General features: G+C 33.8%; 1 protein-coding gene across 1 annotated transcript in view; it reads left to right on the top strand.

Annotated features, from left to right (window-relative positions):
* The window catches only part of NMU (neuromedin U), a 24271-nt gene extending 10447 nt beyond the window's left edge, over nucleotides 1–13824 (top strand). The window contains exons 4-10 of the mRNA XM_005877165.2: nucleotides 2544–2603; nucleotides 3916–3945; nucleotides 4116–4166; nucleotides 5750–5824; nucleotides 9140–9193; nucleotides 10341–10380; nucleotides 13539–13824. Of these exons, the coding sequence (XP_005877227.2) occupies nucleotides 2544–2603; nucleotides 3916–3945; nucleotides 4116–4166; nucleotides 5750–5824; nucleotides 9140–9193; nucleotides 10341–10376 (306 nt within the window). The 3' untranslated portion in view covers nucleotides 10377–10380; nucleotides 13539–13824. The remainder of the gene's footprint in view (nucleotides 1–2543; nucleotides 2604–3915; nucleotides 3946–4115; nucleotides 4167–5749; nucleotides 5825–9139; nucleotides 9194–10340; nucleotides 10381–13538) is intronic.
* Nucleotides 13825–16313: the final 2489 nt, after the last annotated feature.

Genomic DNA, 16313 nt, shown 5'->3' with positions numbered 1-16313 from the left:
CCCCCCCCCCCAGTGCATGAATTTTGTGCATCAGGCCACTAGTAGATATATAAAACATGATGGATATAGCATACAATTTAAAATTCAGGAACACCCTCAGAATCACTTTTATTTCTGCAGTAGTAAAAAGACAAATTTTAAAGCACTCATCTAAACACCATCAAGTTAAACTAGGCTTTTGTTGGATTTGGATAGCGAGTACATTTTGAGGAGAGGTTGGTTAATTTACTATGGAATCTTTTACTATACAATTTTTAAAAATCATTAATTTTCACATTAGCTATTATCTTATTTTTATGTGATTATCTGAATAGTTTTTTAAAACATTTTAACCAAATAGGAAATAAAGGATCTTTAAGGCCCACACATAAAACAATAAAATATTAAAAATTTAGTCTAAAATAGATCCTTAGAGAATATTGTAGCTCATTAAATAATAGTTTTGCATAAAGAGTTGCTGGAGAAAACGTAATTTGTTTTGAAACTTTTTCTGTCAAACTTCAATCTTGTTGCAAAGCCTAATCCAGCTTAGAATATGTTTTCTAAGGAAACACTCATGTGTCAGAATTTATTCTTCTTTAAATTAAGAGATACGTCTTTGACAAATGACATTACTGGACAGTTTTGTCATTGTTTTATATTTTGTAGCATTTCTAGATGGGCCATAAAAAGAACTTCCAGGGATTTATTTCCAGATTTTTAGGGGGGACCTGTGTCCCCATCCCTGAAGAGAAAAAATGAGAAAGGATGTCTCAGTGTTCACACTATTTTTCCTCTCATCCAACTCCCAACCATAGGTGTAACAGTCAATACTAGTGCAACATGGGAATATCTGAAGGTCAGAAGACTTAGTCCCCAGGCCACACTCTATCAACTACTAGCCATGTGTGGTTTGGGGCATGTGACCGTCTCTTAGAACCTTACTTCTACACGTGAGACTAACACTTCCTGTCTTATATACCTCACAGCTGGATTATAAGGACAGAATAAGAATTATATATGTGAAAGTGTTTTATAATTTATTGAAGCACTATACAAACATGAGCCATTTAAGATCATTCATAATTATCCCAACAATTTGCATGGAAGACAAACAAATGGAAGAGAACAGACCTCTGATGCTAGGAAGGATGCTCAGAGAAGCTGTTTCATGATTACAACTATATCCCTCACTAAAACCAACCATATTACCCATTCACTGTTGTTCAAAAGTTGAGGATATTGGTGGCCCCAAACAACCCTTTTGACATGTCTTCTAAATTATGAGTAAATGCAGCTGAAAATCAAGCTTCACATCTTTTTTTTAATGCTGCCATTGTTAACTAATTGCTAGATACCTGGCACCGTACTAAGAGCTTTACTGACATTTAATCCTTCCAAGAACTCTCTGCAGTGATGTTGTCATCCCTGATTTATGGCTGAAGAAACTGAAGCTTAGAGAGGTTAGGTAGCCAGCCCAAAGTAACACAGATAACAAAGAGTAGAAATGGAATTTGTATTGCTATAGAGCTGCAGGCTGCTCAACTCCATAGCCCCTGTTTTTAACCACTAATTATATCACCCCCCTGGTTCCAGATCCTCATTATTTCCAATGTGCATTTTTATTAAGTAATCAATTGTTTATGGTACTACTGTGCTAAATTCTGTGCAAAGCAGGTTTCGCCTCTGCTTGTCCATTTGTGCTACTCCTCACCACACCCAGCTGGCTGCTAACCACAGGGAGCCCTGCCCTACTTGTGTACTCAGATGCTTTGAAAAACCTGATCCTGGGGTGTGCAGTCAGCAGCCTGGAAGGGTGGTAACTCAGGTTAGGTGCCCCATTGACCGCTCCTTCCCCTCCAACTCCCATTGTTTTCGAGCAATTGAAGGACTTCCAAATTAGCCAATAATGAGTAATATTCAGCGAGGCTCACAGCTTTGGCCTGTAGATTCAGACTTTGCTACAAATCGGGAGCCATACTTTCTCTTTTGGCACTGCCTTCATTACTGTCAGTCATAGAACTCCATGAAATCTTAGCAAGTACTGAGGACTATGTATCTGGACCACAGTGGAAGCCTTAATCAGTGCATATATACTGTACATAATTCCTTTTTTTCTTTTTTTAAAAAAATATATTTTATTGATTTTTTACAGAGAGGAAGGGAGAAGGGTAGAGAGTTAGAAACATCAATGAGTGAGAAACATCGATCAGCTGCCTCCTGCACACCCCCTACTGGGGATGTGCCCACAGCCAAGGTACATGCCCTTGACCAGTGTCGAACCTGGGACCCTTCAGTCTGCAGGCCGACGCTCTATCCACTGAGCCAAACTGGTTAGGGCCATAATTCCTTTTTTCTAATTGGAAGGAAGGTTTTATGTTTAAGAGCCAAGTTTTTGTCGTGAGAAAAATCAAGGGATTCCAACAGAGTTTCAATGGGCCACCAGAAGGATTCTATTCTGGGTAGCTGGAATATCCTTGGCTCCCAATATTCTGCAGTTATATCTTCTATGCAAATGTTGTTAAAATAGAAGCATAGCCTGTGTACCTTCTCATTTCCATTAGGCATCCGATGCATTGGAGGAGCTTTGCTTCACAATTATGGGGAATCTACCAAAGCCCCAGGTAAGGTTGAAATAGTATTTTGTTTGTAGGCAAAAAATTGCTCAGTGATACTTTGGAATTCCTACTAGAAGAAAATACCCTATGTAGGAAACAAGCAAGAGGAGCTTGAAGACAATAAGCTGGTTTTGGATGAGAAACAAATACTTCAATTTCTCTGATGTCTGAGGATTTAAGGTCTTATCAATGAAGTTTACAGTCATGGATTGAAAAGTTATATGTCCCCTCAAGTATGTGTTCTACCTCTGATGAGAGAAATGTGGGGTCATTTGGCTTCTTTTCTCTCCTGACTCACATTACAATTGGAGAGCAGATGAATCTTTGTTAGAGAGAAAGATGTTAACAATGTAAAAAAAAATCAAACTATATTGTCAATGTCAGTTTGAAAATTATATTCTTACTGTCTTGGTTTCTTATTAAAATTACTTGATTCTTCTGGGAGAACTTTTAGTCCTGAAATGAGAATAGGTGGGAAATTGAAAAATAGCATAATGTACCAAACCTTTTTTTATATTCTATATCTTACAGATGCGCTTATTTTAAAACTATCTTATTAAGGATAACACCTCAAGTTTAGAATTATATTTTTCATAATTAATTTAACCACGATCATTGGTACATGCTGACTGTCATGCCTTTCACATACAATAAATCAAAGAAACCTTGATATTTTGAAAACATAAATATTTACTGAAACTAAGTGTTTATGACTGGATTTGTTTCCAGTGTTTTTAATGGTCATTTTCCAAATTTTTTTCTTCTAATTAAAATAAATGACAATGGTATTTATCCATGAGTTTTCTTTTATATTAAAAGCAAATGAGGACAAAAAATAACAACAACAAAAAGGAATGATATGATTCATTCTTAGAAACAGATTTGTGGAGGGAAAGAGGAATATAGAAAAGTTTGTGGAAGAAAGCAAAAATAACATAATCTTATTACTTGGTGATAACAACTACAAGTATTTTCATGTGACTCCTTCTTGTCTGTTTCACTGAATATTTTAGACATAATCATATCCTTCCCAATGTTGAACTTGCAGGATGTTTCCAATTTTTTACTCTTATGAATAATGCTGTAGTAAAGATCTTGTACACTTTATTTATGAACAATCTTTAATTTCTCATTTATTTTTAGAGCAATATATGTTTAATCAATTTAAGTCTTATATTTTTATGTAACTTGTCATGTTTTAAAACGTATGTGACAATTTTATATTACAAATTTTATACTATATAATATATTATATATAACATATTATAATTTTATGTTATGCATGATATAATGATATTTGTATATATTTTTTCAACAGAAAACAGATGAAAAAGTTAATAACAAAAGGGTAAGGTGATTTCCATAAATATATACATTAAAAAATAATAAAGGAAAGCACTAATCATCTATAGTAAAGCTCACTACTTATTTTTTTTCTTTTTTTAAATTGTTTTATTGCTTAAAGTATTACAAAGAGTATTACATATGTCTCCTTTTTCACTACTTATTTTTTAACAGTTCTTATTTCATTATTCGAAGACAGGGAAGTTGGGCAACTCAAATGTTGTGGTAAGTAGAATTACTTCTTACTAGTAATCATTGGTATTTTTTTCTAAACCTGTTTTTGCAGTTTATTTAATAGAACTAGAGCAAAATTCATTTATTTTACTTTAAAAGTTTATACATACCTGAACAAACAGCATTCAATATTTTTTATACATTTAATTTATTTTATATCTCAATAATTGCATATATATTAAAATCATTCATTCAGTCAGCCAACAATTATTTACTGAGTATCTGCTATGTGCTAATCACAATTCTATGTACTAGAAATAAAGCAGTAAGTAAAATTAAAAAAGAAATTGCTGTTATCACGGAACTTACATTCTAAAGGCAAAACCAAGTAAAACATATTATTTTAGATGGTGATTAGTATATGGGAGAAATAGTTTTATTCAAAGGCATTTTGAGGATATTAAAAGATAATTGTCAAATATAATTCAATATAACTAGATATATCTACTTCTATTCCTAATACCTCCTTATTTGTAATTAGACATTTAGAGTGAGAATTTACTAAGATTTGCCAGATACCAATAACTTGAATTCAGTTCACTTCTAAGTTTTGTGGTTTAGTGGTGGTTTTTCTTTTTATGCATGGATTTTAAAAATGCTAATGAACCTACTTTGGCGTTTCAGTTAGAATACTTAATAATAATTTGACTGTAATATTCTTTCTAAGCTTGTGACTCACAACTATGGACCAATTTAGGGAGTGAGGAGCATCGTGTATTTTAAACATGTATATACCTGTGGAAAGGGAACTGTAATCTTAAACTCAGTTTTGAATGTTTATCACATTGAGTATTCTTACAAATTAGGAGTTGAAAGTTAGGTTATACTGGCTTTAAAAACCAAATACAAGTTGAATTGGTTAACAGATAGCTTTCTATAGGGCTTAAAGTAATCCATTTGATAAGTGATTTTAATATTTGTGAGAAGGTTCAATGCAAGCCATGCTTTTAAAATAAGACTGAAGCAGGTAGCCACATGTCTCAGATGTGCTTTCATTTCCTTCTGCTTGGCATCTTTACATTTCGAGAAAATGTATCTTAGTCATATTTTTTGCTATCAACAACACATTGTGTTATTTTTTGTGTCCCCTGTCATCTTGTTCCATATGTTGAATTTTCAATAAACTATATCATTTATAAAGGAGATTACTAGATGTGCGAACAGCATAACCTTCTAGAGAAACATTTTCATGATCATAAACTGATTCTCCCAGAGCTGTTTTCATCTGCCCCAGATCATTGAGTAAGTCTGGAAGCAGACGCTGCTCTTTGTCAAAGATGCAGGCGGGTGTTCTACTTCTTGGCAGATGATGATGGGCTGAAGCCTTCAGGAAAGTGCTTCATCAACATGATGGCAAAGATCCTAGCATAGAGCTACCAAATTTTATTACATCTCTTGGCGTATCCTCCACAGTTCTTTGAAATGCTCACCAAAGGCCGTCTTAGATAACATCTTTCTTGTTCTGTTTTGTCTGAAGCTAGTATAGTGGGTAAAAACAGACAAATAGGAGACCGTCTTTATGCCCAGTGCTGAGAAGCCTTTGTGCTCATTGTGTGTGTGTTCGTGTCTCTCAGTCGTCTGTCGTGCATCCGTTGCTGCAGCTCGTTCCTCAACTGCATGAGAGAAGAATGAAGAGATTCAAATTGAACGTATGTAACACAAACTGCATGCTTGCTTTGCCATTCTGTGCGGGGCAGCCCTTCTGATAATTCCCAGGTGTGGTGTTTTATAAAGATACTCTTCTTCAGGATAAGCCACGCAGAAACACCCAGGTAGCCTAAGAGCATCTGTTTGCCTAACCGTTCTCACACTCCGAAAGAAAACAGGTATTTTCCTTCCCCCTAGTATGGCCCTTCTGTCTCAAGCTATGTACAGGAGGAAAGCTGGGGTTAGATTCCCTTCCAATGATCACGACCCTCCCAGTGAGGAAGCCTATTCTGGGTTTAAGGAAGGACACAGCCAGGCCCTGGCCAGGTAGCTCAGTTGGTTAGTGTGTTCCCAGTTTACCAAGGTTGTGGGTTTGGTTCCAGGAGGAAGCCTATTCTGGGTTTAAGGAAGGACACAGCCACGCCCTGGCCAGGTAGCTCAGTTGGTTAGCGTGTGTTCCCGGTATACCAAGGTTGTGGGTTTGGTCCCAGGTAAGGGCACATATAAGAATCAACCAATGGCCCTGACCGGTTTGGCTCAGTGGATAGAGCATCAGCCTACAGACTCAAGGGTCCCGGGTTTGATTCAGGTCAAGGGCATGTACCTTGGTTGCGGGCACATCCCCTGTGGGGAGTGTGCAGGAGGCAGCTGATCGATGTTTCTCTCTCATCGATGTTTCTAACTCTCTCTCCCTCTCCCTTCCTCTCTGTAAAAAATCAATAAAATATATTTTTTTAAAAAAAGAATCAACCAATGAATGCATAAATAAGTGGAACAACAAATTGATCTCTCACTCTCTCATCAATTTTTAAAAAAAGAAAGGACACATCCACTGTGGCTAGTCAGTAGACGGGGAACAGAAAAAAGAAAAAAATACAATTTACTGCCCCTCTGTATACAAGTTGGCTACTGACTGGGATGGCAGTCTTTCTAAAGTGTTAGTAAAAGTTACACTTTAGGCTCAAGAAATAAATATATCAGAAACTAATTGTAGGTGTGTTTTGTTTTTCCCACAATTAACAAAAAATGGCCCTAAATCCGTATCTGTGTTTAAGATAAATCTAGCTTTGCTAAACAGCTTTTTAAACTAGAAATTGAGTTTATATTGTTATTTAAAAAGAATGTTATCTCTTTCAATGATGAAAGTTTCTAGGTATTATTTTTAAGTAATGCCTTACATTGTTAAAATGCATTATAGTTTTTAGTCTTCTCTAATTCTTTTGGTAACTCTGTTGGTACTTATATAAGTATTGTTATCCTCAGTTTACTAAAGGGAAAACAATTCGGAACAGTTAAAGGTGTTTCCCAAGATCATTCTAGTAAGTGAGATTAGAAATTCCAATAGATTCTTCTGACTTCTAGTCTTGGCAAATATTTTTCTTTTCACTATGCCATTTCCTTTATAGTCTAGTCTTGGATACTTCTATTATTTTATTTTATATTTTCCCTTAACTTAAATGCCATCTTAATTTTATTCTTAAATGTACTACTGAAAGTCTTCAAATACTTTTCAAACATCCATACAGTTTAGGCAAATACATTTCTCAAAATTTAGTTTTATGGTCACTATTTCCTCACTAAATTCTTCACTTTCTTAAACTTAGCTTCCATCAAGGAAGATAGCAGCTGCCACCTGCTTAAAGAGAAATGTAAAAGGAACTGTGATAGCCTTTAAAATTACAGAATTTCCAGTGTGGAAAGAATCAAATCAGTTGTTATCAAGCTTTCTAGAAGTAAGAGGTGCTTTTAAAAATTAACTTCTACTCTCTGAAGCTTGCTTAACTTATGAATAGTGTAAGATTTCAATTTAAGGATTCAGTTTCTTAAAATATATCAACAAATTGTGAGTTTACAATATCACTTCAGACTATATTTCCAGACAACTACCTAAAACTATAAACTGTGACTTGGTAGTATATTCTGTTGGACTAATATAACCCCTATATTGCAGCAAGACAAGTTTCCTAGGACCCTATGAAAGAAAAGAATGTAAAACATACATAGAAAAAAAATTACAGTAGTGTTAGCTTTGCTGGGCCTAAGGCGCCTAATTTTAAAACATATATTTTAAGTGAAGTATTTTGGGTTCTTAAAGAAAATGAGTTTTCAGATCCTAGTACATTCCAACACTTCTCTTAAAATTTGTTTGCTAGACATCCTCACTTCCATCCCTATATCTCTTTTACCCCTACCTCCCAATTATTTTATATACTGCTCTTTCTTCAATGATAAGACTAAAACAACCTGTATGTTTGGATTTGAGAGTTTTAAATTTTAGCACATTTTAAGTTACATTTTGCCCTTGTAAAAAATATAATAGTATAAATGTATAGTTTCAATGTGTACATTTTTAAGTAGAAAAAATTCAACCTTTTAAGTATTTTGAGTGGATTTAGTCAAGATGAGAATTAGATATAAATATTGAAAGTGTAAGATATGTTTGTTGTAAAGCAGGGATTTCAGAATTTTAATAGATGTCAGAGCTATTTCATAGAATTTTAAAAATATGAATTTACTTATATTATGGAATAATTTAAAAAAGGTCTTGTTGACATATTTCCTAGTGAATGCCATCCTGATACTTTTATAGTAAGTAGTTGATGAAAATAGGAAGCTATGAAAACCAATTTTATGGAAGCCATAAAATGTTAAATATTTTTCCCGTTAAGTTTAAAAAGAAATGTTTTAGAAAAGAAACACTTCTCAATATACCCATTATGAATAATTGGTTTATTCCTATTTGATTTTTTATTGCCATTTTTATAAAAAGAATTATATTGAGAAAATCTCTTCTTAAGTCTCATTGAATAAATATAGTTTACCACAGTTGACCCTCAATTTCTATATAAATTCCTATAGCAATATTGTGTGTTTCAGCCCTAACAATTTTATTGTATATTTTTCCTTGTTGTTGTGTTAGCACATACAATATGTATGTTAAAGAAATTATTTTGTTCTAACAAAATGCTGAAAGGAAATTTTACTTTCATTACAGTTCATTATAAAGTGTCTGTCATTTCTCTTTCTACTTATTGATGAATATACATTGTGACAAACTTCCTGAAAATAGAATCTTTATATTAATAAGGACATTATTTTAAAATACATCATTCTGTTGTACTGCTAGTTGTTGAAAATTCTTCAAGTATAAATAGAAAGATTAACTATTGTTATAAATTATATACTCAAGTCCTTGATTCCCTCTTTGTTTAATCATAATAGTTGTAAATAACTTTGAGCTTCACTAAACTCTCAAGAGGAATTTGCACTTATTTCTCCTGTTATTTGATTTGGAATGTCCTCATTTTGTCTTCCAGGGAGAATTTCAAGGTCCTATTGCAAGCCATAATCGAAGATACTTTTTATTCAGGGTATGCATGTATTGTATTTTTTTAAAAAATCAACTAATATCAAAATTGAAAAATACTCTCACTGTGCATTTATTTGCATTAACTCATAAGTTTTGAGTTTTAAAGTTTATTTATAGATATTTGACATCATCTCACTGTGCATTTATTTGCATTAACTCATAAGTTTTATTTGAGTTTTAAAGTTTATTTATAGATATTTGACATCCAGTGTCATAGTCTGAGGTTTACTTCTTTTACCAACTTATTTATTGCTTTAAGACTATGGCATGTGTGGCCTCTAATCCACTACTCATGTTTGTAAATACTCCAGGTGTCATTCACCTATTGCTCAGTTTAGTTCCATAAAATTTCATGGGCAGGAAATGAGTGTCTTAAAGATGTATTACTCCTTAAGTTCTAAGGACTCATTTACTAAATGTTTTATTCCGTAGATTGGGAGAGTTATGACTATTCTCATCCACTTTTAAAAGTAAAAGAATCAACTACATTAGAGCGTATAAATAGACAAATCTTTGTCATTGTAGTTAGTATTTTGTATGCCCAAATTGTCTATTAAGTATGAGTTTCTTCCTCAGCAGCTGTACTTTCTAAAATGTTTGTATCCCTAATGCATTACCAGAAAATGTTCATTCATTCATTCAGCAGCTAATTATTGAATATCTATTGGGTGCTGGACAATTTATCAAAGGCTAAGAATATAAAGCCAGGTAGGATTATATTCTTATCTCTAGGAGTTTACAGCCTAATATAGGAAATTGATAAATAAGTACATACAAAATACTATATTAAATGCACCTTCAATCCAGGGGCTATGGTTCTAAAAGAAAAGCATGCAACCAGGCTGTGGAGTGAAGGAGATCCAGAGAGGCTTTAAGGGCTGAGTTTGAAGAATTAATGGAAATTAGCCAATGAAATATTTAGCTAAGGAATTTCAACTTTAATGTAGAAATAAGGGGAACCATATGGTAAAATTTGCATTTTGAGAACGAATTCTAACAACCAATTGGAGAATTAATTGAAGGAAAGAACAAGACTACATAGAGGAAAAAATAATATCATGCATCAAGATCATTATTAGGCTGCTTTCTATTAAAATTAGCTTCCTTCCTTAGTTACACTGATTTATTGCTAATTTGTTATTTTCTAGCCACGCAATGGAAAAAGATCAGAAGATTACATTTAAAATGGTATGTGTTTCACAATTCAACCCAGTTGGAAAATTTCGGTTGTTTTCAGATACCCACAAATGAAACTATTTGCAATATATTTCTATTATTTGATTGCATGTATACATTAATATTCCTATATACGTACTGTCATTATAGGATCTGTGAGGGCTATATGGTGGAAAATGTCAGTATTTTAGGGCCAAATTTGCTTCTACCATGTCGTGTATTCCTCAGGCTGTGCCACAATATTCATTATCATTGATTTTGTAGACAGTGACCTCACCGACATTTGTTGTGCAAGTACATGTAAGAGATTGTGTTCTTATTTTGGCAATTATTATTCAATGTAATGGTCAGAACTTACAGAATAAATGTACTTCTGTTGTCCAAATGATTCATATTCAAAGATTCTTTTTTAAATCATTTTTATTTTTCAAGTATAGTTTTTCTACAGAAAAACAAAATGTGAAAGACATGAAAGCATGACTTTTACTTTGGGACTCCCAGTTCCCACTCCAATGCTGGAGATAGAGGCTATTGAATTGCCCTACCTGTTTAATAAATATGGTAATCCTAATGTCTTATTATGCTATGACTTTTGAAATCAACCCAAATGCAGATTGATAAATTTATACCACAGAAATAAAAGTATGTTCTACTACTACTTTATGTAATCCTAAATGCAGATTCTATGCTGAACATATTTTTGCAAATATTTCATCCATATCATTTATTTCAACCCTTAACACATATTTACCTGTAAAGTGCTAAAATTTTTAATATTTTCTCAAAAAAATCCCCCAAATAAAAATGCACAAATTATACAATATTTAGAAAATAAAGATAATGAAAACAATGAATATTAAAACTTATGGGACTTTGCCAAAGCCATATTTGGTGGAAAATTCAAGACTTTAAACACTCTCAAGCAAGAAAGAATGAGTGAATTAAGGATTTAACTCAATAAGTTAAAAAAGAACAAGTTGAACCTTAAGAAAGCAAACTAAATAAAACTATAAATGAAAGATCAAATTAATAAAGTGTAAAGTGGAAGAATAGGTTAATAAAGCAAATTATCTGATTATTTTCAAAAATAAAGCTAGTTTAATTAGCCTAGCCTAATTAAGAAAGATGGAGAAACCATAAATATACAAAACTACAAGTGAAAAGAGAAAAATTAAAACAGATATGGAAGAAATGGATATTATAAAAGAGTACTTGACAAATCTCTGTGCCTATCTATTTAGAAACCTACATAAAATAAAGGGTTGTCAGTACAGTAGGTGTTACCAAAATTCACTTTAGAAGAAAGAAAAAAATCTAAACAGACTAATAGCCATGGAAAAAAATTCAAAACATTATCCAGAAACTCTCCCTTCAAAAAGTCCAAGGCCAGCAGATTTTGAATTTTTCCAGCTCAGAGAAGAAAGAAAAATCTCAAAATATTTTTTGTAAATTCAACCATATTTTTTTAAATGAAGCTTATACCCAAATCTTACAAAAGTAGTATAAAAAAGGAAACTGTGGGTGGTGAAGGCCTGGGGTGGGGGGCGGGTTAATGGGAGAAATAAGGGGACATATGTAATACATTCAACAATAAAGATTTGTTTTTTGTTTTTTTTTTTAAAAAGGAAACTGAAGGTCAAAATTATATATAAATTTTAATGCAAAATTTAGAAACCCAAATCTTACAAAAGTAGTATAAAAAAGGAAACTGTGGGTGGTGAACTGCTGGGGTGGGGGGCGGGTTAATGGGAGAAATAAGGGGACATATGTAATACATTCAACAATAAAGATTTGTTTTTTGTTTTTTTTAAAAAAGGAAACTGAAGGTCAAAATTATATATAAATTTTAATGCAAAATTTAGAAGAAATATTAGTGAACCTATTCAGCAGTATATTTAAAGAATTTCATGACCCGAAGTTTGTTCCAGCAACTCAGGATGGTTCGACACTAGAGAGTCTATTAAAATATTTTCACCATTAGAAGAAAATTATATGATTATCTCAATAGATGCTTTTGGTAAAATTCCACATCAATTTCTGATGTATTAAAAGAAAGAGATGAATTTTCACATTATAGATATAATGGTTTCAAACAAAGTTAGTACAGGCTTGATAGTAAAACACTTTGGAACGTTTTCATTAATGTCAGGAATAAAGCAAGGATGCTCTGTTACCTTTTATTTAATGTGGTTCTTATGCATTAGTCAATTCAGTTGGACAAGAAAAATATAAAACATAAATATAATAAAAGTAAAGGAAAAATTTAACATGATCAAGGGGCATAGTTAGGAACTTAGATTTTCAAACTATTTCTGGCATTAACTCCTATTTCAACAAAGGCCTGTTATGTTCCTATCAGAAATATGAGCCAACATATTCTTACTTTTTCTTTTTTCAAGGAAATAAGAACAAAGAGTTATGGAAAAGAAACTATCTTTCATAATACTTTACAATTGTAGAGGCATTTACATAATGTGAACAAAAATAGTTTAATACTTAATGGAAAAAATCTGTGATTGTAACATCAAAGTAAGTATTAGCGTGCTCACAAATGTGAAATAGAATTTATTCTATGATTTGATCAATTTAGTAGAATATTCTCTCTGAAGCTGAGAAAAATAGCTTTATCTGGATTGCTTCCAAAATTCAGGTTTACACAGACTAATTCACCCAGGACTTCATTTTATTTTGTCAATAAGAAAACAGTTCAATAATTACTTTTTCTTTGTTTTTCTCATCTGATTATCTGAAGTCTTAAACTTTGTCCTGAACACTTATATTTACTTATAAAGTAGTTACACATATAACGGGAAGATTTAACTGCAAATACATAAGGAAATAAATACACGAGGAACAACTGCAACTTTTGAACTATTTTATTCATAAACTTTGTTGATATCAGTGAGCTTTAGGAAACCACTTTTATATAGTTAAATACTGGAAATTTTGGGGAAATACAGACATACAGAGTAAATGTTCCAGTGAAGAGAGATTAGAAAGATTAAATGATAGCTAAAAATATATAAACTGAAGAAAAGCTGAGAAATACCTCGTGTCAGTTTTATCATACATGACAAAATATTTATAGGAACATCTATATACGAACATTATATACACATTTACATACTCATTTATACTTGAATCTAAATTCAATTTTTCTCTTTTTACAGAATACCAACTATTTTCCATAGAAGCAATGCCATGGAATACAAAACATATTGGTATTTTGTGTGTTTTCTTTTCTCAAAAGCAATCCTTGCTAAGTTTAACATGTTTGAGAATATCTGTGTTGTAAACATTCTCAGTAAAAGTCTGTTGAGATTATAAATGTCTAATTTGTTGAACATTAAAAGAGCATCTTAAAATATCTTTTCTTAAGTGTTGCAATGATAAATAGTGTACAAGAAAGCTGTAAAAATGATGTTCCTTTGATCCCTGCAGCTTTTGACAGTACTGATACCCATGCCCTTTTGTTATTTTTATTAAAAGCACTCAGTAGAGAGTTGAGTTTTAATGAGCTATTTTAGTTTATCCTATTTGGATTTTGTCAGTAACAAATTCACCAGCTCTTATAAATACCAGAATGCCCAATAGCTAACAATCTTAAGACTGAATACCAAATAAACCTGCTGGAGGAATACCAACTAAACTTATTGGGGAATTTGGCCATGATCCATCCAATAGTCCAATAAGCAAGTTCTGATTTATATTATGTAAAATTGACATCTGATTGCTACAAACCTATCGAGGGACTAGCTTTTTCTACCAACTAGTAGTATTTACTTTATCTTAATATAAGTTATTTTATCTTGCAACATCTAAAAGGCAACCAGTCTTGTCCATTATCAGAAAGAAAATAGTCTTCCTAGTAGAGGATCATGGATATACTGTTAGAACTTTTTACATCAAATCAGTGTTTGGTGGACACAGAATTAACCTCAGATGTTGAGATTATCTCCCTTCAGATTCCCTTGGGTTTTTCCTTTTTGACACTCGACTCTTGAATAACCACCTACTCCACCAAGCAGGTTGCTGGCTGATGACAGAGGGTGGCTCTGACTAGATAGGATTAGGTATTATATTCATCAGAGCAGAGTATCTTGGTTAATGTTGACCACTGACTATAGTTTAAATTATGCCTTATACTAGTCAAGTCCCTGAATTTCACTTCTTCTCAATCTGTATGAAGAACATAGGTAAAGAACGGAGCAGAATAGGACAAAAAGTACATTCATCTTTGAAAAATGATTTGCTTTGATAAGCTGGGGACTTGAAAGCAGAGAGGGCCTCTTGCTGTAAAGCAACAGACGCATAGGTAGTGCTATGCATAGTAATCAACTAGCATGAATTTTGGATTGTTAAAATAAGAAAACAGAGTGGGCCTTAGCTGGTTTGGCTCATTGGATAGAGCATCCGCCTGTGGACTAAAGGGTCCTGGGTTCAATTCTGGTCAAGCCACATGCTCAGGTTGCCTATTTGACCCACAGTAGTGGACATGCAGGAGGCAGCCGATGAATGATTCTCATCATTGATGTGTCTATCTCTCTCTCCCTCTGAAATCAATAAAAAATATATTAAAATTTAAAAAAGGAGTGGAACACTAATTTAACCAGCAGATCCCAGGGCCTCTCAGAAATCCAGAGACTTAGGCCATTGACATGTTTTAGGGCTCACATGATATTAAAATAAAGAGTAAGAAATACCAAAACATAGTTACAAAAATTGTGAGATGTTTTAAAATATTTTATATTTAACACATTAATATCTTATATACAAACACCACAAAACACATAGGCTACGGGGAGTATAGCACTTTTATTAAGTATTAATTGAGCACTACAGATGTTAAACTATCCCAGTTTAACATTGCGTCCTTAAAAACATCTTTTTTTCTTTTCTCCAAATCTTATCAGAATATCTCTGTGACCATTTGTATATAAGCTTATTTGGCAGTAACATCAAATGTTTATCCCATGATCCTGGCAGCTCCTAGTAAACATTTTCTTAACCTAAACACCAAGGAACCCAACTATCTGGGTTTCCTACCTAAAGCCAGATCTTCTGTCTCCTAGTGCCCTGCGTTTTTAAGATGGGGGTGAAGAGTCATTTGGGAATCTGATGAAAGCTCTGGTCCTTAACTCCGCACACACCCTCTTCCCCCAAATTGTACACATACAACAAAAATTATGTGTACAATTGGGACTTGGGGACTAGGTACCCGGTAAAATCCATCCAAATACAGACTATGCCGGCAGTGATGGCGAATCTATGACACGCGTGTCACCTCTGAACTCATTTTTTTGGTTGATTTTTCTTTGTTAAATGGCATTTAAATATATAAAATAAATATCAAAAATGTAAGTCTTTGTTTTACTAATGGTTGCAAATATCAAAAAATTTCTATATGTGACACGGCACCAGAGTTAAGTTAGGGTTTTTCAAAATGCTGACACGCGAGCTCAAAAGGTTCGCCATCACTGGACTATGGGCTCTTAGTTAAGAACTTCTCCTCTGAAGGGTTCTCTCCCAGGGATTTTATTATTACTCCATGAAGACATGACTCAGGGATTGAAGGGTGTCGGAGGGCTCAGAAACAAAGCATTGATTTGGTGGCGGTGTGCAGAAGGGTGGGAGGCATGCCAGCCATCGGGACCAGGTGGTGAACAGGAAAGGCCCAGCTTGGGATAAATACCCCAGCACTGGATGCGTCAGCGCCCACACCACCCCTAGACCCCGCCTCCGCGTTGCCTGGCAACAGCTGCGCTGGAGGCAGGTGAGTCAACGTGTCCTGGAGCGCTCGCGGTCCCCTCCCGCTCGGGGTGGCGGTGGGAACCGCTGTCCCGGCTGCTGGCTCTCTTCGCCCACAGCCCCGGAGGAGGCGTCCGAGTCAGGAGTCCCTCGCCAGGGGTCTGAGGACGCCGTCACCTGAAGGTCGAGGCTGAACA

Source organism: Myotis brandtii, unplaced genomic scaffold (assembly GCF_000412655.1).
Source record: "Myotis brandtii unplaced genomic scaffold, ASM41265v1 scaffold51, whole genome shotgun sequence".
NCBI lineage: Eukaryota > Metazoa > Chordata > Mammalia > Chiroptera > Vespertilionidae > Myotis > Myotis brandtii.
Note: the sequence above shows the minus strand (reverse complement) of the source record. Positions and strands in the feature narration are given on the sequence as shown.